This window comes from Impatiens glandulifera, chromosome 4, assembly GCF_907164915.1.
Source record: "Impatiens glandulifera chromosome 4, dImpGla2.1, whole genome shotgun sequence".
Lineage (NCBI taxonomy): Eukaryota > Viridiplantae > Streptophyta > Magnoliopsida > Ericales > Balsaminaceae > Impatiens > Impatiens glandulifera.
Genome location: NC_061865.1, coordinates 46,152,409 through 46,176,150, shown reverse-complemented (window position 1 = coordinate 46,176,150; position 23,742 = coordinate 46,152,409). Strand labels below are relative to the sequence as shown.

General features: G+C 32.8%; 2 protein-coding genes across 2 annotated transcripts; one reads left to right on the top strand and one right to left on the bottom strand.

Moving 5' to 3' along the window:
- Window positions 1-323: 323 nt before the first annotated feature.
- On the top strand, window positions 324-3,010 carry LOC124935930 (GRF1-interacting factor 1-like). The gene is made up of 4 exons (XM_047476374.1): window positions 324-710; window positions 2,019-2,095; window positions 2,209-2,296; window positions 2,379-3,010. The coding sequence occupies exons 1-4, from the start codon at window positions 591-593 to the stop codon at window positions 2,742-2,744; spliced, it is 651 nt and encodes a 216-aa protein (XP_047332330.1). The 5' UTR covers window positions 324-590; the 3' UTR covers window positions 2,745-3,010.
- A 760-nt stretch (window positions 3,011-3,770) lies between these two features.
- Window positions 3,771-12,857, bottom strand: LOC124934247 (peroxisomal nicotinamide adenine dinucleotide carrier). Its single transcript, XM_047474748.1, has 11 exons — window positions 12,630-12,857; window positions 12,471-12,539; window positions 12,289-12,363; window positions 9,540-9,670; window positions 8,991-9,045; window positions 5,397-5,498; window positions 5,204-5,272; window positions 5,028-5,135; window positions 4,854-4,922; window positions 4,290-4,344; window positions 3,771-4,212 (listed from the first exon to the last, which is right to left on the bottom strand). Exons 1-11 carry the CDS (start codon window positions 12,708-12,710, stop codon window positions 4,025-4,027), a joined length of 1,002 nt encoding a protein of 333 aa, XP_047330704.1. The 5' UTR covers window positions 12,711-12,857; the 3' UTR covers window positions 3,771-4,024.
- Window positions 12,858-23,742: the final 10,885 nt, after the last annotated feature.

The window sequence follows — 23,742 nt, the reverse complement described above, 5'->3', positions numbered from 1 at the left end:
ATGAGAACTTAAATGACACTCATCAACTAAAAAATGTTTTTAAATGAAATTAAACTAGATCTTTTAACTTTTTTAACTAATTCTTACCGTTTCTTTACTATACATGTAACCATCTTTTCTATTTGAAAAAATAAAATTTATAGTATGTACCATTCATTTTCCTTATTACTTTTAGCCATTTAATGGAATTTATTTAAGATTGGATGGAGTTTATTTACCAAAACCCTTTTCCCCTCTCTTGAAGAAGATATCTTTATATATATATATATCTCCTATATATTATTCCACACACACATAAACGTAGTAGTGTGTGAAGTACTGTTATTGCTACTGTTACACTGTCCTCACTGTGGCTAGTGTCTCTCAACATTGTTTAACTCAATTTGAGAGAAAGAGAAAGGAGGGAGAGAGAGAGAGAGAACCGGGCAAAGCAAAAAGGAACCGGCAGCCCTTTACAGTTCCTGTTTTCTCAGCTCTGTGTTAGATATCAAAACCTGTTAGAAGAAGATAGTGTTTAGAGAGGAGAGGAGAGGAGAGGAGAGGAAATCACGTTTATAGAAGAGAAATATAAAAGGGCAAAGCACACAGATATGCAGCAGCAACAACAGCAGCAGCAGCAGCAGCAGCAGCACCTGATGCAGATGCAGCCCATGATGGCAGCATCAGCAGCCTACTATCCCAACAACGTGACCACTGATCACATTCAACAGGTCCTTCTTCCCTTTTGCCCTACTTTTCTTTTCTCATTCTGGGTGAGTGGGAAGACTTTTTCTCTTTTCTTCATCTCTTCTTCTTCTTTCATTCTGTCAGAAATCGAAGATTTTACCAAATGGGTTATGTCTTCCTTTAGATCTACGGTTTAATGAAAAGAAGAAAAAAAAATAAAGGGTTTTATCATTGGGTGTTTTTGTCTGTCTTAGGTTTTTTCCTTTTCCTTTTTCTAGTCTGGGTTTCTTTGTTTCTATGTTCTTTTTTTTTTTTTTTTTTATCTTTTGTACATCATTTGTTTATTGCTTTGTATTGAGGATTCCAAGTATTCCTTTTGTGGATTTCGTTGCTAGATTATTCAATGATATCTGTTTTGAGACTTGATTTGTGTTGTTTATTCATAGCTTTGTCTTTGCTTACTACTTTGGGTTTTGTGATTATTCTTTATTGGGTTTGGTTTGGTGTTTAGTCTGTGAAGAATATATTCTTTTGATTTATCCCTTTTATTTGGGGATTTCTTTCAAATGTTTTTTTAAACTAATATATCAACTTGGTAGGTAGATCATAGATGCTCTCTTTATGGTTTTCTTTGCTTATTTTAACCCATCTGGTGTACATCTTTCTGAAATGTTTTTTTTTTTTTTATTATTGTTTGAAACCTAACCTAACCTTGAACATAGTAAATGAACTTTAAGGTACAGAAAAATGTAGATCTTTTTTCCTGGTTGTTTTTTTTTAAGAATCTTCTAACTAAGTGGATACAACTGGAAATAGTGTTTTAACTTTCCAACTATCATGATATTTAGACAGTTTGTAGATCTTTATTTAGCAAATACCAACACTTCCTCTATCTGGATGTAGATCTGGGTGAGGCTAAGTTCAGTTACATCATGTTTTCCAATGTGATTCTATGTAGATTCACACATGAATGAGAAATTTGGTTGATACATGGTCTTGGATAATTTGGTTTGGTTCTTAGTAGTGGTTTCATTCTAGATCAAATTTCTTGTTTAAGTTACCCTTGTTTCTATGAATTGTGACAAAATATTAAGACAAGTATGGCTACTATACATAAGTTCATGTATATTTTTCACATTTTATTGGCTTATAATTAAGTGTTTGATTTTGTTGAAACTTTTGCAGTCTCTCATTGATTTATGCATGCTTAAATAAATTAATAAATTTGTCAATTTGTACTATCAGTTTGAAATCTTATGTTGGATTTATGATTTAATAGTGCTATTTCAAATCTTTGCATTCATTGTTATTTGAGCTAATGCTGTTTTTTAATCAATTCTCATTGTGTGCAGTATTTGGACGAGAACAAGTCGCTGATCCTCAAAATCGTGGAGAGCCAGAATTCTGGAAAACTGAATGAATGCGCAGAGTAAGAACGTGCCATTGTCTATTTCTCTAGTAAAAACACAAAAATAACGACATATGAAAACAACATCTACTATGATTGTGTATCTTAATTTGTCTATTCATCATCGATGACAGAAACCAAGCGAGGCTCCAGCGAAATCTTATGTATCTAGCTGCAATTGCGGATTCCCAGCCTCAGCCTCCACCAAGCATGCATTCTCAAGTAAGTAAAATTCATTAAAAACATTTGTCATTGTAAAAACAAGAATAAAAAACTGAAGAAAATAATCGAATTGCTTCTACAGTTTCCTCCAGGTGGGATTTTACAGGGAGGAGGATCTGGTCACTATATGCAGCAGCAGCAGCAGCAACAGATGACTCCTCAATCACTTATGGCTGCTCGATCTTCAATGGTCTACAGCCAGCAGCAGCAAGCCATGCATGCCCAGCTGGGTATGAGCTCGGTTGGGGCGAGTGGGCTCCACATGATGCAAACCGAGGCTAATAGCTCCGGTTATGCTGATTATGGTCGTGCTGGGGAAAATATGCAGGGATTGGGATTGGGAAGGGGAATTGGAATCGGAATGGGTAACAAAATGGAGATTGGGTCTGGTGAAGGAAGAGGAGGAGAAAACCTTTATTTGAAATCTGGGGAAGATGGATCAAACTGAAGTTATCATCATCATCCATCAAACTTGCTATGTGGTTTGGTTGTTTTAACATTCTGAAGAAAACCAAAACATAGGTCACTTTAATTTAGCTTTCTGTTGTTAGATCATGTGTTGTTAGCAAAACAAATCAGATGGAAGATTCTGAATGTCTTAAAAATATTCCCCACTAGTAGTAGTAGCCTAGTAGGTGTATCTTGTATCACGAGTTTTGATCTTAACTATCTTCGTGGTGCCGGCAATGGCGAAAAAAATATTTTCTTTTGCATATATCATTGTTTTGAGCTTGTTCTAGGAATTTAATATTTTGGAAGAAAACTTAGTTTTTATGAAAAAAAAAAGATAGGGTTATTTTGAGTTATTTAATATTTTAATTGTTATACATTTAGTTTAAGAGATAATTAATTGAATAGCACATGCTAGATTTTCTTATCTAGGAGGACAAATAAAGTTATTTTAGGCATGTGAATATTATTAATGTTTACAAAAGCAAACCAAGTTCCAAAAGCTTGGGAGGCTTACCATATTTACAATTATGTTACTATATTTACAACTTATTTTTTAACTCCACTTTAATATTTGACAATGAAATTTTCAAGATGATTACCATGTGGAATGAGAATGCTGATGAGGGTAAAATAGTGATAAAAAAGTTTTCAAATATAAAAAAGTACTAAAAGTAGAATCCATATTATGTCCCTCAGAATAGTGTATAATAAAATATAGTCCATAATAATAAAAAAAACAATTTGTGAATGGTGATAAATAATATCTTTGTATTTCTTAGTGGGGTTCCAAACAAAATGAAGGAAAAAGTCCAATTTATTAGTGTGACATGAACTATTTTAAACCAAAGTTCTTTTGAATGAGAATTGATTTATTAAAATATTAAAACCTTTGTTTTCTTAGGGTTGTACTAATTACAATTTCCAAAATTGATCTTATTTTTTAATTGTTTCAAAATTTTAGAAAATCATTTGGAAATGTCAAGAATTAGTTTTGTTTGAAATGCTCAATAATTTTATGTGTTTTGAGACTCATTATTGAACTTTAAGATTCAGGTACTACAATTATGTTTTCCTCCATTTTCTACAAACCGAAAGAAAAATGATGCCCTAACTTAAAAAGCTAGTTAGACCTCCATTTTCGATCATCAAAAGCTCTTATTCAGTAGAGCCCCAAACAGACAAGAAACAGACATCCCAAAGTAGTAGAAAAGACCTAATTTCATCATCATCTGTTAAATCTGAATAGCAATGGGTAGTAGCAATGTTTTTAATTCATCATCGCTTGAGACCACCATGTTTGGACTCCTTAACTAACACCCGACGAACTACTGTCACAATTTCTTCCTTAACCATGAATAGTATAGCAGCGGCAAGAACACTTTGGACGATCTTCGTGTTCATCCCTTTATAGAACCCGTACAACCCTTCATAATGTATCATCTTCATTATCGCATCAAGCGTACCTATCAACATGAAAAGTTATGATTTTCTTTTTTCCATCAGAATATAATACAAAAATCAAATGATTAAATATAATTACCCTTATAATGACGCGTTTTGTCTCCACCAGTTGTTTGCTTTGCTTGAAGTCGTGACTGCACGAAAATAAACATCAAGTTCTCTTATGAAGCCCAGAAGCTACCAATACGATAAACATCAATACTCCAACTACTAAAGCTTGCAAGTGTTTGAAGCTTTTCAAAGATGTTGTGCAACAAAAATTATTTTGTGTTTCTACGGAACCTAACTTCTTTACAGATGATTTTCTAATTTATTTCCAAATGTGATCTCATATGAATCCACATCCAGATAGATATCAGACAGAAAAATGTTATCTCAAATGGGTCCTTCCTCCACTAAAGGGATCATCAACAAAGGGAGAGTATTTTCACTCATAAGTGTACACAGGTAGATGACCATAATGGCACATGCAATATCCGATAAATTCATGATTATAAGAAATACAATTTGAAAGGCATTAACATCATGAACTAGAGCATCTCCTTAATATATTTATAAATGTTTAGAAGAAATGTGTCAGAATATGATCATTTTTTAAAGTTCTCGTTAAATAGCTAAAATGCACATCCATAGTCAGTTTTACCTTGACAACAAGAAGGGGGTATGTTACAACAGTTGCTCCCAGTTTGGCCAAAGCTCCAAGGAGAAAAATCTGGAGAAAAATGAAAATAAAGGGAAAGGTGTGGTAAATCCATCAAAATAACGAGAATGACCTGAAAAGGAAGATATATTATAACATTGAATGAACTAAACTTGCCTCCAGAGCAGTTATTGTGACACCACTTTTCTTATTCAAGGAACGCCTTTCCTTCAGTTTCTTCAACATAGTTTCATATAGCATGAACTGTATTGAGGGGTTACTGACCTGTAAACAACAATGAGAATGATTAGTATCATCATGGGGAACCCCCAATTAAGAGACTTGTGACCTACCATTATTAATGTTGGGAAGACACCTTTCCAGAATCCCCATAGTCCAGCTTCATCATAGATTTCTTGAATCTGAAACATAGCATGCAATAGATTGTCACCATGATATAACAAAAATATCTCATAAAATAGTTATAAAATACCCCATAAATTGCAAAATATAGATAATAAAATGACATAAGTACCCTCCACATACAGCATTGCTAGTTCCGAAGGGCAACTGCTCCTTCTTGACTAGAACAGCACCTTCTGAGTCAATAGTTGGAGCATTTCCAGGTTGAGTTTTTTTTGTATGAGTCTGCATGAACAGACTTTTTAGTGATTCAGTGACAAAAGAGCTCAAAGGATGACAGTACTTTGAACACTATCACTTCAAAATATATGTAAGAGTGTAGAATGGAATAATCAATTATTTGATACACCAGTCAATGTAAATTATGTGTCTTTTAATCATATGATTACCACCATAATATATCTCAGCCATTTCACTCACTAGGAGTACTATTATGCAATGGGCACAAAAGATAAGAGACAATATCAAATATAGGCCTGAAAATACAATGAAAAGGTTACGTTGAAAATCATGATTGGTTTGAATTTCATTTAGGATTCACTATTGAATAAGATGCTTGTCCTCATTTCAACTGAAAGAAATAGAAATGACATACCATAGTGCACACACATTACATTACATTGCAAGCAAATATTTTTTTTTTTGAGAAACAATGCTTGTTTCTATGAAGGAGGTTAGCATAACATCCTGCCACCAACCACCACCACCGCCACCCTGCCCAACATACACACTTTAGTTTAAGGTGCTTTCATTGGGAACCTTAGTTCAACACTCTTATCACTAAGGTACACTGGGTGGGTCAAATTAGTACTCTTAACGTCTTATATCACCCTTCAACATAGAAAAGACAGTCCACAATCTTTATTTCTAAATCTTGATCAACCCTTTTAAGAGACACTAGTTTTGGATAGATGATGAAGTAGCTCCTTGAACTTGTTGACAAAGATCAAATAAGCCCCTAAACTTTAAACAAAATTATTTAAACCCTTGACAAATACACCACCAATGCCCATACGCCTAAACAAAATTATTTAAACCCTATGTACACAGACGAAGAACATGTGTCACATACGTGAATGACATGGAGACATCTTCTAAAAAGGCACAAGAAACAATGCATATATTTGAATTATCACAAAATGCAAATGATCACATATATGACATCGTTAGGAACAAGCAAAATCCAATGAGGAAAATTTGTAAAGAGAAGTCTCTACAATATGGGCATTTAACTTCCTATGAAGACAAAGAAATAATAAATAATAAACAAAGCGACCCAAAAATCAACTTCAATCGGTCATGGTCCTTCTTCGTCCGCACTGTATGCTCCAAAACAATCGTTAGGATGCCCTCTCAATAAGTGAGACCGAAAGCTCACAAAACAGAACCCCAGGATCACCATACTTCTAGATAACCAATATGTGCAACCATCGAATATATTGGTTGATATTTTAGTGATTATTTTTTGAAAAAGGTCAAATTTTCATTGAAAGTAAAACGCAAGATGCGTTTAGTGAATTAAAGTTGGGAGAAAGAAGAGAAACAAAAATAAAAGAACAGAAGGAGAAGAATAAGACTTAATGCCAATAATTTCAAAAAAAATCCAACCCGTATAAAATCCCCTTTTACGAATAAAAGCAAACGCGTGGAACATAAAACCTTTGATTCTTTCAGCTCCAAAACTTTTCTCTTGGAATGTTCTTCTATTCATTTCTTTCCAAATTGTCCACCACATTATGAGGGGTATAAGCTTCCAATCATCACTGATGTTATTTTGCTCCCCACATGAACCATCTTCCCTGTCTCTATGCACACCTTCTATCCCCATTCTTCCAACTTTCTCAAACTCTCTTCCAAATTACACCACCAATGCCCATACGCCTTTCACACTCACAAACCAAACAATACCAACGTCTCCAAACCCATGACACAAATCCCGAATAACCCACCTCGTTATACCACTTCATCTTCAGCCGCTTTCTCTTACTCAAGATCTGGTAAAGTCGCCCAGATCTGGTAAAGTCTATCTACCATAAACATACTCCAACGTCTTCTCGAGTAAGTCTATCTACCATAAACATACTCCAACGTCTTCTCGAAGGAAACTCGACGTCATCATAAGAGTCTCCCTCAGTCGAGCATCATCACCATTGAGATCCGGTTGCTCTAGCCATTGACACAACATACCTCACCTACTACAGAGAAGTCAATCTTCGTCTCTTCCTTATTCACAAGTTGATGGTTTTGGCGACATGACGACATCAAAGTAAATATGTTTTGGGCCTAGGGTTGGTTTGTATTTTTAGTATTTATTTTATTCCTAACATTAAAAAAACTCATTCCCTCTATTTCATCACTTAACAGATTCAAAGCAAGCCAAGTTTTGAGCTATCATTTATTTTTAAATTAACAACCCTATTCAGTCTCCGGTCAACTTATTAACAACTAAGATTGGTATCATCTCCACCATCGTACCTCTGCAACTCTTTAGTGTTGACTATGTCAATCTTGGGGACGCCGCTCTACGGACACTCCACAACGCGTCTCTGCGAAAGTCTCGACACCGACTTTCTGTTTGACGATTGACTTCATATCCACTCGTTTAATTTTGGCATCACCAACACAGAAACTCCATTGTCGCACCCCTGAAAATACTTCAGCCCCCACTACGTCAATCTAGCGGAGGCCACCATGCAGACCACTCATTTTTAGTTGAACTAAGTACTTTTGAGCATCTTCATTTGGGTTGAATCAAGTCACTCACTAGTCTTCTTAGTTTGAAGAATATGTTGCTTAGTTTGAGGGGAGTGGAAATAGTCAAATTAGGTTTATTTTATTTATTCTAATAAATGTTGAGATATTCTAGGATTGTAATTTACCTTAATTGAGGAAATTAGAATATATTAGTTGAGATATTTTAGGGATTCTATTTATCCTAATTAAGGAAAATCAGCTATTACACTTGTATAAATAGGTTTAACCTATTATGACAAAAATATATCAAAAACATCTCTTTCTCTCTACATTAAAAAATTCCATAGATGGTAATACCAAACTTATCAACAATCAAGGTGATTCTTTTAAACTTCATGTCATAACTAACTGAGCACTGAAGTTTCTTAAGTGCATTCTCAATATTTAATTTCCCCTTCTTCCTCCTGATTCTCTTGTTGTTAAGGAAATAATCAGAAAAGGCTTGAGAAACAACATTGTTCCCTTTATACACTCATCTCCCATTACTCCAGATAAGGGGTTATTTTTAAAATTCTCTTGGACTAGGTTTCTTATAAATAAATTATTTTTAGTTATATGTTTCAGATATTATTGCTTTGGGAATAGAAATGGTCAGAGTATTTTTTGTATCTAACTTAATTCAATACGTTTAATCAGCCAAAGCTCATAAAAGATGTCTGCTCAATACACCCTTCACTGATTGTCAAAAAGATCAACATCAGTGGATGTGAATTTGAGTAACCTATTGGGAACTAGAGAACAGAAGGGTTAGTTTAGTCAATATCACATGTCTACATGGTGGTTGATCCTGGGGAGTCCTGAAAGTATTGACCTAAATTACATCCATCTCACACCCGCCCTTGTGGTATCATAGATACATACAGGAGAAATTCTGATTCATAAAGACTACTTATTTATTAGACTGCAGTATTTAATGAAATCTATTGTACAAAGCTTTAAAGAAAGAATAAATAAGATTTGTACCTGCATGCGAGTGACCACTACCCATATTGGATTAGTCAGCAGAACATTTGTACACCTATGGAGGAAAATTGTATGTCAACCCATGAAAATGAGCTTATATGCATCAGAGGAAATGGAAAAGATTAACCAATAAATAGAACAATGTTATAACAAAAGAGATGGATAGTAGACTAATGTTGTAACAGAAACTATTTCTTTCACGCGGCATATTTTGTCCTATCATTTTCAGTTTCACAAATGGAAAAGATAAAATTCACAAAATCCATCAAAATAGGTGTATCCACATACACAGACAAAAATTCATTGAATAATTCGAAACTAACTGATAAAAACCGTAATGATTAATAATAACTAGTGAAAACAAACAGAAAATTTAGTATTTCCCCTAGTTGAAGTAGCAAAACAATATCCTTAAAGACCAATCTTAAATTGTTAGAATGACGCACTATCGTAGTTGCAACTCATTCAACACACCCACTGAATGCCAAGATTAGTCATTACAACTTAAGTATAACAGACAAAATGTGGATTCTAATTTAAGAAAATTACCCAGCTAGTGCAGCCACGGCAAGCGAGGAGAGCATCCCCACAGATCCATCACCAATACCCCTTATTTTACGTTCAAGGGCAGTGGCCTCCACTCTGTTTCTGAATATTTGATAGAAGTAATAGTAGACACCCTGTTACCATGAAAATTACAAAAGTGTAACCGTCAGGAGAATTGTTTTTTGAGAAAAGCATCAGGAGAACTTGGCAAGAAGGTCATCAACATAATGTGGACATAAGATCCTACATGTTTTCCTTATCAGGAAGAACTAACAAATTTCCCCAATTCAGCAAACAGAGAAACACCATGACATTTTATATTTGTTTCAAAATGAACTAACTTTTGGGCCACAATCAAGCATGTCTTATCTAGGAAAAAAAGGTTATACTTAGACAAGAATTTTCTTAATTGGGGCAAATATACTTTTGATGTCCTGCCATCTCGGGAACCACAAGAAATGAGAACGAGTTTGGTTATCTTCCTAGACACCTTTTGAGCTTGGTTTTGTTGGCCCAGTTATCTGATATACTAGCTATATGAATTGACAACAAAACCTAGCTCAATTGTAGAATAATACCTTGAATTGAATGATGAACAATAAAATTTGATATGAGAAGAAAATTGAGAATTAATGGGCAAAGATAGTACCCTAAATGATAGGGAGAATACAATTGGGACGAGAGAGATAAACTCTACAAGAGTTTTGAACTAATTCAGAAATCTCAATATAATAATGACTAATTTATTTATATTATTCTTATTTGTAACCTTCACTATCCTCCATTTCAATCATAGGGCATTAGCACTAACCCTTCCCCTTGTAACATTGTCTTTCCTACTACATCTATAATTTATATTCAAACACGTGGGTCCATGATGGTGTTACAAAGGGTAACACAGTCGACCCGGTGATGAAACAAAGTGTCATGGGACCACCTCTTGAATCATATTGCAACAAAGTGTCATGTGGGTCACATTTAAGTCCTAACCGAGGATGAGGCTCGGACATGTATTGGAACGTGATGTATCAAGCTATAGGCTATAATTACCTTCTTATGTATCTTTTGGGTTTGTTTGTGGTGACCCGATTGTTTTGCCTAAGGCTATCGTGTATAATCTAACATGTTTCTCAGCCCATCCAGAGCATTACCTTTTGAGCTTGGTTCATCAATCATGAGATGATAATTCTAGTTTTTTTGATTATTTACTATTATAAATAAATTCTAGTGTAGAGTATATAAGCTTGATGTTAATTGAGCTTTAGTTAATCTTAAGAAATGAGACGATGTGAAATAAAATCACAGAATTGCATACAAAAAGAATGATATAATTTAGAATGTGGGGAAGATTGGACTACTAAAAATGCTCTGAACTAAATGTTAGTTATGACTGTGGAGTCATGCTAGTCACTCCCGGAAATAAACCCAGATCAAAAAAACGATTGGATAAGATACTAGTTTTGGAGTGAAGAATGTAGTGTATTGAATATGTACTAGTAATGGCTCTACTATGCACTTTTGTTTCGACACTAACAACTTTGAATATGCATTAATGCTTCGGTTGTAACTGCTCTTATTATGCAATACTACTTTAGTGAGAATGACTATTATTATGCATTACTACTTTAGTGAGAATGACACTCATAATGCATTACTGCTTTAATGACAATAACACTCATAATGCATTACTGCTTTGCTTTGGTGGTAACTGCTTTGATTATGCATTAGTGTTTTGATGTTAACAACACTATGCATTACTCATTTAGCGATAACAATTTGTGATTGCCTTACTACTCTGGTGGTAACGACTTATTATGCATTGCCGAGTAACTTAGTCTTGGCTGAATACCTAACTGCCAAAAGGTTTCGTAAATTCTTTATGTGATTACTTGATTTGGAAGCTTAGAAGGTATAGATTATGTATTAGTCGTCTAGCTCATTCCTTCCTTCCATGATTATTTATTTTTGAGATGATGACTTAGTTAGTTGAGAATGACAACTATGAGTCTCGTATCAAGGGGTGACAATGTCTTTCCTTTAACAGAAAACATTAAATATTGGTTATGATACCAAAATTATATTTTAGAGACCTAAAGAAGTAGTGTTTTCTTTTAATAGCATAGAAGTTTAATAGTGTTGGCAGGAAGGAAGATTAAGAGGGACATGGTTTGTCTTCCCAAGCAAGAAGCTGGCTTTGGAATCAGAAAGTGCAAAGAATGGAACATGAACATATTCAGAAACGCATTTTGGCGTTAGCTAAGGAGGACTCGCTGTGGGTTAAATGAATTCACTATAATTTCATACAAGCCAACAAAAAAGAAAAACTCATCATATGTTCTTATTGCCCGCATTTTACAGAAGGCATTTTCATGTTTAATGGTACAACTTTTCCATAGACTTGTGGAAATGGACTACTAAGTTTGAAAAATCGCCAACTCATATACTTAATATCAAGTAATCTTAAACTAATTGAAGGCCTAGGATCAGAAATCCCAGAGTGTTCATTTGCACTCCCTCTAAGCAGCAGCCTGAGTTCTGTGAAAGAACTTTATGATTGTTTAACATAGTTTTATCTCTTCCTATAGAAATTCACAATTGAACCATGATGTCTATCAAACTTTATCTATTCCATTTCCTTTGGATATACAAAGCTTGAACAATAACATCAAACATAATAGGGTTTATAATGCTTAAGAAAAACCACAAGTACAAGGACAAACAAATGAACTCAATCACTCACTCACTCACTCACCTGAGATACAGCTGTACCAACTAATGACGGTGTTAAGCCACCATATAGCCGATTCCAACCTTCTCTCTTTACAACCTGTCAAATGATCACAGTTCCAATTCAATTCAAACTTCCAATAATAGAAAGCCTAAGATCAAAATCAAACTAAACATCAATTCACAGGAGAGACATGAAGACAAGACCTGATACATTTGCTCTATAGTTCCTTCATTCCTCCTCTCATCTCTTTCTGTTTGCTGCCTTGTATTCACCTGGATCATCACGAAACATATCGATGCAGGTTACAACACAACATCTTGAACGAGGTAAATGAAGAAAGATAGAGAGGTCTTAGTTTGTACTGTTTGAAGAGGAAAAGTGATCGTCTGAGCTATTATTCCACCGCCGGCGCCAGCAAGTCCATTGATCAGAGCGTCTGACATGATCGCTGGCTGTAAAACGGTGAGGAGGAACAAGGTCGGTTTCGGGTCAAAGAGAGAGAGAGAGAGAGTTTTAGATTTGTAGAGATGCCGACATGCCCGGAGAAGACAATCTCTGACCTTGGCTGTAACTGCAAAACAATCCTAATATTACAAGATCAAGGCCATTTCATTCCTGTCGCCGTCGACATAAGGCGGGTCCATAACGTAAGTGTCTTGGATAAATAATAATAATGTATTTCTAAAATTAAACTCTCTTTTTTTTTGTATTAAGATTTGATTTAATTAATTAAATTTTATCTAAATATGAATAATATATTAATAAAAAAAGTAAAAAATATTGGTAAACCCTGTTCTAATCAACTTATATCCTAATCCAACATTTTTATTATAAAGTGTTTGTAATATTCTGTTCTAGCATAATAGTAACCAAATATGAATATTCCGATTTTTCTCATATCCTAAGTTTGAGTCCAACATTTTTATTATAAAGTGTTTGTAATATTCTGTTCTAGCTTAATAGTAACAAGGGATGAATATCTCAGTTTTCTTGAGGTCCTAAGTTTGAGTCGGTCAAACGAAGATGTTCTGTGTACAATTAAATGGTTAAGTGTTCGTGGACAATGAGTTTAAGTTGTGAGATTAGTCAAATTTAAAAAAAAATAAAAATAAAATACGTTTATTTTTGTCTCCTAATTTACCTGTAAAAATAAAATGGGTATCTCTTTATTTAAAAATATCACATTACATATTTATATACAATTAAATAATTATAAAGTATTATTTTATTTAAGAAAATGTTTAAAGTGCATAAGAAAAGAAGAATAGAACGTCAATTTGGACATTTTTAACTCTACTAGGGCATTGTTCGTTATAGGTTTTTATTTGACTTTTTTAAAATTAATTTTTAAATCAATCACTTCTCACCAATCACATCACTCATTTCATTAACCAAAATACTAAAATATCATTTATTTTAAATTATTATTTTATATTTTATTTATATATATCAATACCCTTTAAGTCTTTTTACCAAAAATAATTATCACCTCCTCAAAATTATCACCCATATTCAATTTTTCTCTTCTTGATTTTTAAAAAAACCCATAAACGAACAAGGCCTAAGGATTGTTAAGTCTAAGATATATAATTTATTTACTATTTTATAATTTGAACTCCAAAAAAATTAGATTAAAAACATTTAGAGGGTAACAAGTTACTTCTCATCTTTATAATTTGAAAAAATAATCAAAACCTATAAACTTTTTTTTATTAAACAGATTTGGAATAGTCATTGTTCACGTTTCATAAACAAAACATTAAATCATTTTAAAAAGAAAAAAGGATTTTTCAACGGTGTTCCGTTAGGAAGTAGTCTGGACGTGTTTGTTTATGCCTAATAATTTACTTGATTTGAAAATTTTATTATTATTTGATTTAACTTTAATAATAGATGTAAAAAAATCTAAATCATATTAAAAATAATAATTATATACCAAATAAAACAAATCAATAACCATCTAAATAATAATCTTTTATACAAAAAAATAAATAAATTACTTTTAAATTTTTATTTTAATAATTTTTTATTGAGAAGATATAGGTAAGATAGATGGTAATAAACCAATTTTAAAGGCTCATAAGATAATTTTTTTTTTGTTAAAAATATTTAATTCATTTATTTACTTAGAACAGTGAGAAAATTTGATAAATTTTCATATATATATTTTATATTATAAAAATTCAATCACGTTTCTTTTATATAAATTTAAATAAAATATTTTGTATTTTTCTAATTTTTCTAATTGTGATTAAAATTTCATGGTGATAAAATACATTCTTTTAAAAAAAAAAAACCCAAACTTGTTAAATAAATAAATATATTTTTAATTTTAGTATTGCTATATTAAAAGTAAAAATAATTTGTAATAAAAAAATAATTCTAAAAATTATATCCTCTAATTTAATGATACCTAATTTTTTTTATCGATTCTTTTCACAAGATCATTTTGGTGGTACCTGTATCATCTAAATTAATTAAGGTTTGACACTATTGATTTATATATAAAATGTTATAGGAATAAATATAAAAAATATTTCAATAATTTAAGGGAAAAAAATTAATATGTTAAACAATTAAGGATTTGGAGTAGACTTCAAACAAGGCATAACATTTTCATGACTCCACAAAAGGTGTCGTTCAATTTTGTTGTGGGGCCATTTCGGTCCTTTTCCATGACGTTAGAGTTTGGACAGATTTCTCCTCGGTCCAATGAGAATATTCCAATGATGCGAATTGTGCTGCAGTGTATAATTTTTTTTTTTAATTTTTAGGTTCTATTTTTTCTTCTTCTTTAGATGTTTTTTTTTTAAATAATTCAAACAATGCACAAATTAGATAAGTTATTTCGATAAGGAAAATGGTTAGATTAGATTTCTATTTATTGATCCCAGTTTATTTTTGAGGGGACTAACATCAATACATCATCTCCAAAGTTATTAATGTTTACCGATTTTAATATTTTATTATGTCTAATATTTTTTTTTTTTTTTTGAGAATATTGAAAAATAAATAATGAGATAATTTTTTTTACTATATTTATATTATATATTAAAAAATAAATTAAGAGTTAATTTTTTCTTTAATTAAAAGAAGAGATCTAATAATTAATTATATATATATATATATATATATATATATATATATATATATAATTGTGTGCGATAAAAAGGTCAAGTTTGGTTTTTGTGAGGAAAATTAATTTTACTTGATATTAAAAATTTAAGCGTTAAAAGTAAGGCTTTATGTAAGCACTAAAAATATACACTAATTTATAAGATTAAAATAGTTATTTTAATTTATTTTCGAATAAATAAAATTAAAATAATCAACCTATGGCTAAAACACATTTCAAACAATTAATTAGACTAATTATTGTGATAATTAAAAGCTTAATTAATTAAGAAAAATAGTAAAATAAAAAATAAAAATTATTTGAGATAAATGTTGTACTCATTTATCTTATAATTTTAGAAAAAATCAAGAGATTAAAATAAATAATTTAGGATGAGATGAGTTACCCATTTCATCCCAAAAATTTATTTAATTAACCTAAAATATGAAAAAAATAAATAAATAAATTGGTAAATTATGTGCCATATTTAATTTAATATTTTGTGTATTTAAAAAAGATCAAAATTAAAGCCAAAAGAGTGAAAGAAAAATCAATTTCAAACAAACCCTTAAGGTTTTAAAATAAAAATAAATTTGCGATCCAGTGTAACTGAAATCTAGAAAAAATTCTACAGTCGGAACTACGTCCATTGGCTGAGCACTAGATTCTTATCCAACGCTCCAAACGCGCCCGCATAGCCCGTTGTAGACGAATGAGCGCGCACCCGAGAAACACAAGATCGACTAACGTCTGTTAGCTGAATCGCTAATGGAATGCCCAAACGCCAACGACGTTGGACGGACCACTAATAGAACGCGCAAAAGCGCATGAAACGACGTCGTTTCATGCGCCACCTTCGTCTTCATCATGATCGCCGGAGAAGATAAGATCAAAGACCCGTCTTTGATTTTGCGAATTTGGAACTTAGTCGATAGTCCACCTTTTCGACTGATTCGAAAGCTGAGGTGATTATTTCTACTACTTTCATAGGGATGATTCATCCAATTTCTTCAAATGGTCGGAAGAACGACCAAACCACTATTAGTGGCTTTTTGTTGATTCGATCCACCTAAAGCCTCCACCAACTCAGGGATGCTATAAATACATCTCCTGAATCATTCCAAAGGAAAGAGATAACATCATAAGACCCGAATCAAAAGTTTTCAAAAATCCGTCATTGAAGCTCAAAGCTTCTAATTTTTCAAAAAATTTGTACAAGGCATTAAAGCTTGGATCTAAGCATCCCAAAAACTTCCCTAAGGATCAAAGAGTGTTTTCGAATCCTTGGTAATATTTCAATCAGCCTTTAATTCATATTTATAATTTGAAATTTTTATATTTCAAATTGTATAAGTTTATATGCTTGCTGTTTATGTTGTTTTATGGTTGGAAATCGATCCTAAGATCATTTATAAACTTTCTGGATAGGTTGAGGCAATCAATCAACCTAAAACAGAAAATCCCAAATTTGAATTTTCAAAATAAAAAATTTTTTGTTCTTGGGCTAATTTTCTTGATGTTTTATCCATCCTAATCATGTTTGATCGAAATCAAAAATTTCAAAATAATTAAAAATTTTGAGTTCTTGATTTGATCAAAACGATCCGACAATGTTCTTGTTTTGGTACCAATAAAGTATATATGAGATATAATGAAGATATTAGATAGCTCATTTCTCCTAAAACAACTTTAAAATAAAAAAATCTAAACTTTGATCACCAACTGTTTTGAACGATTTGATCATCATTCAGGCTGATTGATACCTTAAAATGATGATCAACATGTTCTTGAGAGCTTTGTGAAGTTACTCAATCCATTGGATAGAAGAATCCAAGCTTCAATCAAAAATACAAAATCTGCATTTTTGTGTTCTTGAGGACCAATTGGTCTCGACCTAGGACCGAAAGGTCCGACTGATGATCATCAGTCCAGACAGAGACTTAGGACCGATAAATTCGAACCTAGGACCAAGAATTTCAATAGAATCGAGAGGTCCGGCCGATGTTTTTGAGTTAGGACCGAGAAGTCCAACCGATGTTCTTAAGCTAGGATCAAGAGATTCGATCGAGGATTTTCATCTAGGACTAAGATGTCCAACCCATGACTGAGAAATCCTAGAACCTAGGATCGAGAATTCTAGAACCTTGGACCAAGAGGTCGAAACCTAAGACCAAGGAATCTTGACTCAAGATCAAGAATTTCTAAACTTGAGATTAAGGACTTAGCCTAGGACTAACCTATGACTGATGGGTTTATACACTTAGACTGATAATCTCAGCCAAAGACTAAGAGTCCTTAACACCTAGATTGAGGATTTTTAGACCCCGACCCATAAAATCGAACCCAAGGCCTAGGACTCCGATCCTAAGGCCTGTTTGGTTCCAATTTTTTTTATTTTATTTTGGGACCCGAAACTATTTTTTTAAAAATTCCAAAAAATTAGAAAATGATTTCAAAATATTTTTGGGATATTTCCATAAAAAATATTTTGACTAAGGCCTGTTTGGTGTTTATTTCTAAATTTTAATACCTTTAAAAATGATTGATATTCTTCAGGTATAATCCTCCCTTGTTATCAACATCAACAAGTATCAGCATTTAAATATTGTTGTTTCAATATTTTAAATAACGCTAAAACCTAGAAACATAATTAGGACAAAAAAATAATCGGTAAAAATAAAACGTTAAACAACCGATTTTCAAAAGACAACTTTATAAGTAGAGACCGTTTTTAAAATGGGTACGGAGATGAAGCGTGAAAGCTCTTTCCCAAGTATCATCAAATTATGAACTAAAAAAACTATGGTCAATACCTTTGTATACATATGCCAACTTTTATTGATTTAAAAAAAAAATCAATTGGAGACTCTGTTTCAAAACAAATTATCTTTAAAATTAATTACGTTTAATTAATTTAAACTAAGGGATTTCCAAAAATCAAATTGTAATTTGGTTACCGTAAATCCCTGGATTATTTAAAGTTAAACCCGAAATTAATTATTTTTAATTAGTTTTAAAAACTGTCAAGAATTCTTAAAAATAATATTTTATTTTAAAAGAAAAATCTGACATGCAAACCGAAGTTGAAATTCTCAAATCTCAAACTTTTTCGCAAAACCTAAATTAAAAAGGTTTTTTCTGGGGGTTACATAACCCATAACTTACGTTTTCTTCGAATCTGTGAGAGATTAAAATTTTAATGGGAGGTTACCATAAGTCTATTAAAAGTTTTTCGATTTTACAACCTCACGACTATAGAGTCGTCACCTAATTTTTCATAACTAGGAAAATAATTTAGTTGTATGCACACCACATGTTCCACAATGCCCTTAGGTATTTACTAATTCAATTTTTGGCCTTTTAAAACATATTTTTTATTTATCATAAAGCTTATGGTGATTTGTCCACTTTTAAATGGATCTTGTGTTTTGTGTACAACAAGTATAGACAATAAGTGAAATGTAAAAATAAAATAAAAAATGAGAGCAACCTAAAGCTTACAAAATAAATCATCACATAAGTTAAACTAAAATTAATAGTTTAGATTTTGCAAATGTTAGAATTATTCTAAGTCTACTAATTTTAGGATTTTATGTGAGTGTTTAGAATTTAGGCAAAATCTTACAAAATTATATATTTATATATATATATTTATATTTTTTTTATTTTTTATTTTATATTTTTTATTTGGTTTTTGAGTTTTTATATTTTATATTTGTTTTTAGTTAGAGTTTAATATTCTGTTTTCATTTACACAAAACTCAAACTTACAACATACAAACCAAAAACAAAAAATAAACCTAAGAGCCTAAGAGTGATCGAAAAAATAAAAATGAAAACTAAAAAAACTCGGTCGGGACCGAGAAAACTCGGTCGCATGTCAAGCTACTTGATTGCTGACTGAAACGGGTGGAAAACTATGGTTGTGGATCATTTCCCTCGGTCGGAAGACGAGTAACAACAAAGGGGCTCGATTCCTTGGTCGTCTAGTGCAACAATAGCAAGTATCGACTTTCCTAGGTCGTTGACTAAATTCTCGGTCAGGTGCAAGCACGACGTTAGAAAGTAGGTTGCAAGCTTCGGGAAGAGGTTGTCCATCTTCTTCTCGGTTGGATGTGAAGTGGAAGAGAAATAAGGACAACATCTTGATTCCTCGGTCGCTTGGCGAGGAACGTTTGGAGTCCTTGCCGAAACACTATAAAAATTTAGGAATAGTAGCTCTTTCCCTCTCGTGTGCTGCAATAACCAACGCTAGGGAATCCTCATTTGGGGGTTGAGTTTCTCGATCGGACAACTGAGCAACTAGGGGAAGCAAAACAAGCAACTGAACTCAGCCCGGCTACCGAGAAGCATCCGTCTCCAACCGAGCAGCAATCCCTCCCGACTGAGCAGCAACTACTTCCGGCTAATCTAGTCACTCTATAGCAGCAACTAGTATCATCAAAGACATTTGTGCAGAGATTCAGGAGTTTGACTTCTCATCTCAAGCACTGTTACATGTGCCTTCTCCACAATCATCCCTATCTCCTAAAGAACCAAATCCAACTGCCACTTAGAAAAGTGCACAGGCTATTCTCTTGAGATTCTACCAACCGTTTCCCAACATGAACAGTCGACTCTTCATTCTCCAAAAGAATCATCATTAGGAACGGTGGATCTCCGCAGCCTCATTCAGGACACCATTGCTCCTCTGCAACAGAGTATTGCAACCATCTTTGGTGAAATGGAATTCTTTAAGGAGCAAATCTCTTCTAACTCAAAAGCATCGGCCTCAACAGCATCGACGTAGGACAAAATCCTAAGCCAAGTCACGAAGGGCAGTGTTGAGGTTGCGATTATCAGGGAATCCATGAGCAGGCTGAAAACAATATTGTACAACTCCATTGGCGGTTATAATAGAAATCTCTCCGCGAAGATTGATACTATCGGTATGCAAATTGCTAAAGTAACGGACTTCCTTAAGCATGTAGCAAATAATCGATTAGAGGATTCTGATGTTAAAAAGGGGAGAAAGTGGTAGAGGAGGCAGAGCAGTAAGGGGAAAGCCTGAAAGAGGAAAGTAGCAGAGGAAGCCAACTGAAGGCTCAAGCTACAAAGGAGGAAAAACGAAAAAGGGGAACCTATATTTTAAATATTTTGCTCTCTTATGTTCATATATATATATATTTAATTTATCCTTAGTTCCATGCTCTTATAACTTAGTTTTAATATCATCAAAAAGGGGGAATTGTTAGATTAAGTTAAAGAAAGAAAAATGGGAAAAATTATTAAGTTAAGATTAAAGGAGAAATTGTTAATTAAGTTTAAATATGAAAAACGCTTTAATTGATTAAAATAAACTTATGATGATTAAAATAATACGACATAATTTTGATGATGCGTTGATAAATAAATAAAACTAAGCTCTACAAATGTTTTAATGTGCATGTAAATTTAAAGAAGCGTTGGCAGTAGACTTCCTCTACCAGCTGAGCTGACATCAGTAGAGTCGCGCTATCAACAGAACTGACATCATGCGCTAATAGCTGGGTACCCTAACTAATGAGTTGCACTATCAGATGGGTTGTGTTATCAGATGTGTTGCGTTAACAGCCGAGTAGTCAACATTAGTCTGAAGAAGCGCTAACAATTGAGTAGCCCAACATCAGAGTTGTGCTTAATAGAAGGCAAAGAAGTGCTAATAGCAGACTGAAGAAGCGCCAACAACTGTGTTGCACTAACAATCGAGTAGGCAACAATAGTGTTGCATCAATAGTTGTGTTGCGCTAACAGCCGAGTAGCCAACAACAACGTTGAGCCAATAGTAGTGTTGCGCGAATAGCAGCGTTGCGTCAACAACTGTGTTGCGCTAACAACCAAGTAGGCAACATAAGTGTTGCGTCAACAGATGTGTTGCGCTAACAACCGAGTAGCCAACAACAGTGTTGCGTCAATAGTAGTGTTGCGTCAACAACTGTGTTCGCTATTAGTAGACTTCTACATCATCTTAATACGCCAAAATGTACAACTATCACGTATAAGAATATTCCATTAGTCCGCGCACTATTATCCTGTACGCCATGTTTTACCGAATATTCCATCAGTACGCGCACTACAATCCTGTACGCCACGCACCAACGAATATTATTCTTATGCGCACTACCTCGTAGGTCAGACGTACGACAAACGAAAATTTTCCACGTATCTATGTAATAGATTCGACCGTTGCCATGCATCAAATATATAAAGGCATCAAAGTACAACAGCGACTCCCTCGGCTTTTTGATTACTCTCTCTAGATCGTTTTTCACTAGTGAATACGTCAAGTCACTACATCACGTTGAGAGATAATATTTTGTATTACCTGATAGTAATTTCAGTATTGTAAGTTAGACAGAACGTTGTTTGTTCAACAGAGAGTGTGATAGCTAGAATTTTAAAACAGACAAGTGTTAAGACCTGTGATCTGAGTGGGTTTGTGTAGAGGCTATACAAATTAAAGTCTTCTAGTGGAATCCTTCTGGAAACAAAAGAAGGGATGACGTAGGAGTTTTATCTTCGAACATCCATAAAATTTTGTGTTGTCCTTTCATTGCATCATTCACTTCGTACATCTGCTGTTTCAAATCTAGCAATCATTTTCTACAATTGAAACCGTTCAAGAGCTTGTTAAGATTTGTTAAAAAATATAAATAGATTTTCAATCTCTAACAAGATTAAAATCGCATTTAAAGTGAAAAATTAAACAACAATATTCAACCCCCTTCTATTATTGTAGTAGATTCTAACAACAATCCAGTTTATGCTTTAATTAATTTACTAACATGAAGAGACTGGTGAAGTGATGATGCAGAAGATCAGACGGCGACAACGGAAGTAACTGTACGGAAGAAAATTTATGTAGAAGTTGGAATTAGGCGGGATGGAAATAGAAAAGGGCGTTAGAGAAGATTTTCGAAGTAGAGAATAAAAGATGGAACCTATTTAAAATGTGAAGCTTGCATAGGAGCGTAAGTTGTCCGTTTGGTTTTAGAACCACTAGTTTAGGGTGGAAGACAAAAGAGCTTGAAGAGGTTTATATGATTAAAGTATGTTTGAAATGATATATATATATATATGTGTGTGTGAATATGATGAGGCAATGTCATGTCAACAAAATTTTAACGTCGTTAAATAATTCTGCTAAGAATAATAAATTTGACATTTGTCAAGTTTATATACATATATTACAACTTTAATAATAATTTTGACATTTTCGTCGAACTTTGTAAATAAAATTGACATTCTTTCCAATATATATATATTAATGATATTTATATGATGAGAAATATATATATATAAATATATATATATAAATATATATTTATATATATGACAACATGAACAACATGATATGGCACTTTTAAGTCAACAGTGATCTAGGTATGACTCTAAATCCTAGCCCCAAGAATTGTAATAATTCTTTTGAAATTCCAATTGGATACGTTACTCGTAAGTTCGTGTTATATTTCATTGATAACTTTAATAAATTCTTTGAATATTCTCATTGTCGATACGGCTGGACGACTTAAATGCCTCATCCTAAAGGAGTTGATCAATAATGAAAATAAATGTGAGATCATGAATTCTGAGTATGTCACTTGGAGAAGAAAATGGAAAAATGTTTGTAGGAGAGTAGTGGTCTAGGAAGGAAGTGGGTTGTGAGAGAAAGTCTTACGATCCAACTATTTGTGGTACCCCTAAGATCTTTGGCGTAGAGGAGTCTAAATCTTGGCATCCATTGCAACTCCCCACGCTGGTAAGTTGCGGGTTGCTCTGATCACTCATCTTTCACCCTAGTTATCATCCAACATGTAACATCATTTAAATATTGATGTTTCAATACTTTAAATAACGTTAAACCTATAAGCATTACTAGAACCGAAAAAATAATTTGTTGAAACTTAAACGTTATATAATCGATTTTCAAAAGACAACTTTATAAGTAGAGACCGTTTTAAAAATAGATACGGAGGATAAAGCGCGAAAGCCCTTTCTCGAGTATCACCAAACTTTAAACTAAACAAAACTATAATGTAAAATACGTTTTTACCCGTACACCTTTTTATTAATTTTTCTAAAATCAATTGGCGACTCTGTCTTCAAATAAATATCCACCTCTTAAATTAATTATGTTTAATTAATTTAAATCGAATTTTATAAAAAAAATTAAATCGTCATTTGATTATAACAATCTCTAGATTATTAAAATTTGAATAAAATTAATTATTTTTAAATAATTAATTTTAAAAGGGTATAAGGTATTGTCAAAATCTTTTTAAAATAATATTTTATTTTAAAAGATATCTTGCATGTAAATTAAGGTTGAAACTATCAAACCT

What these genes read in the sequence shown, in the direction of transcription:
- LOC124935930 (XM_047476374.1), top strand. Translation starts at nt 591, where the DNA reads ATGCAGCAGCAACAACAGCAGCAGCAGCAGCAGCAGCAGCACCTGATG. An exon ending in CCACTGATCACATTCAACAG is followed by an intron (nt 711 to 2,018) that starts GTCCTTCTTCCC and finishes CATTGTGTGCAG; the next exon opens with TATTTGGACGAGAACAAGTC. An exon ending in AAACTGAATGAATGCGCAGA is followed by an intron (nt 2,096 to 2,208) that starts GTAAGAACGTGC and finishes CATCGATGACAG; the next exon opens with AAACCAAGCGAGGCTCCAGC.
- LOC124934247 (XM_047474748.1), bottom strand. Translation starts at nt 12,710, where the DNA reads ATGTCAGACGCTCTGATCAATGGACTTGCTGGCGCCGGCGGTGGAATA. An exon ending in CTATAGAGCAAATGTATCAG is followed by an intron (nt 12,364 to 12,470) that starts GTCTTGTCTTCA and finishes ATCATTTGACAG; the next exon opens with GTTGTAAAGAGAGAAGGTTG. An exon ending in GCCGTGGCTGCACTAGCTGG is followed by an intron (nt 9,046 to 9,539) that starts GTAATTTTCTTA and finishes TTTCCTCCATAG; the next exon opens with GTGTACAAATGTTCTGCTGA.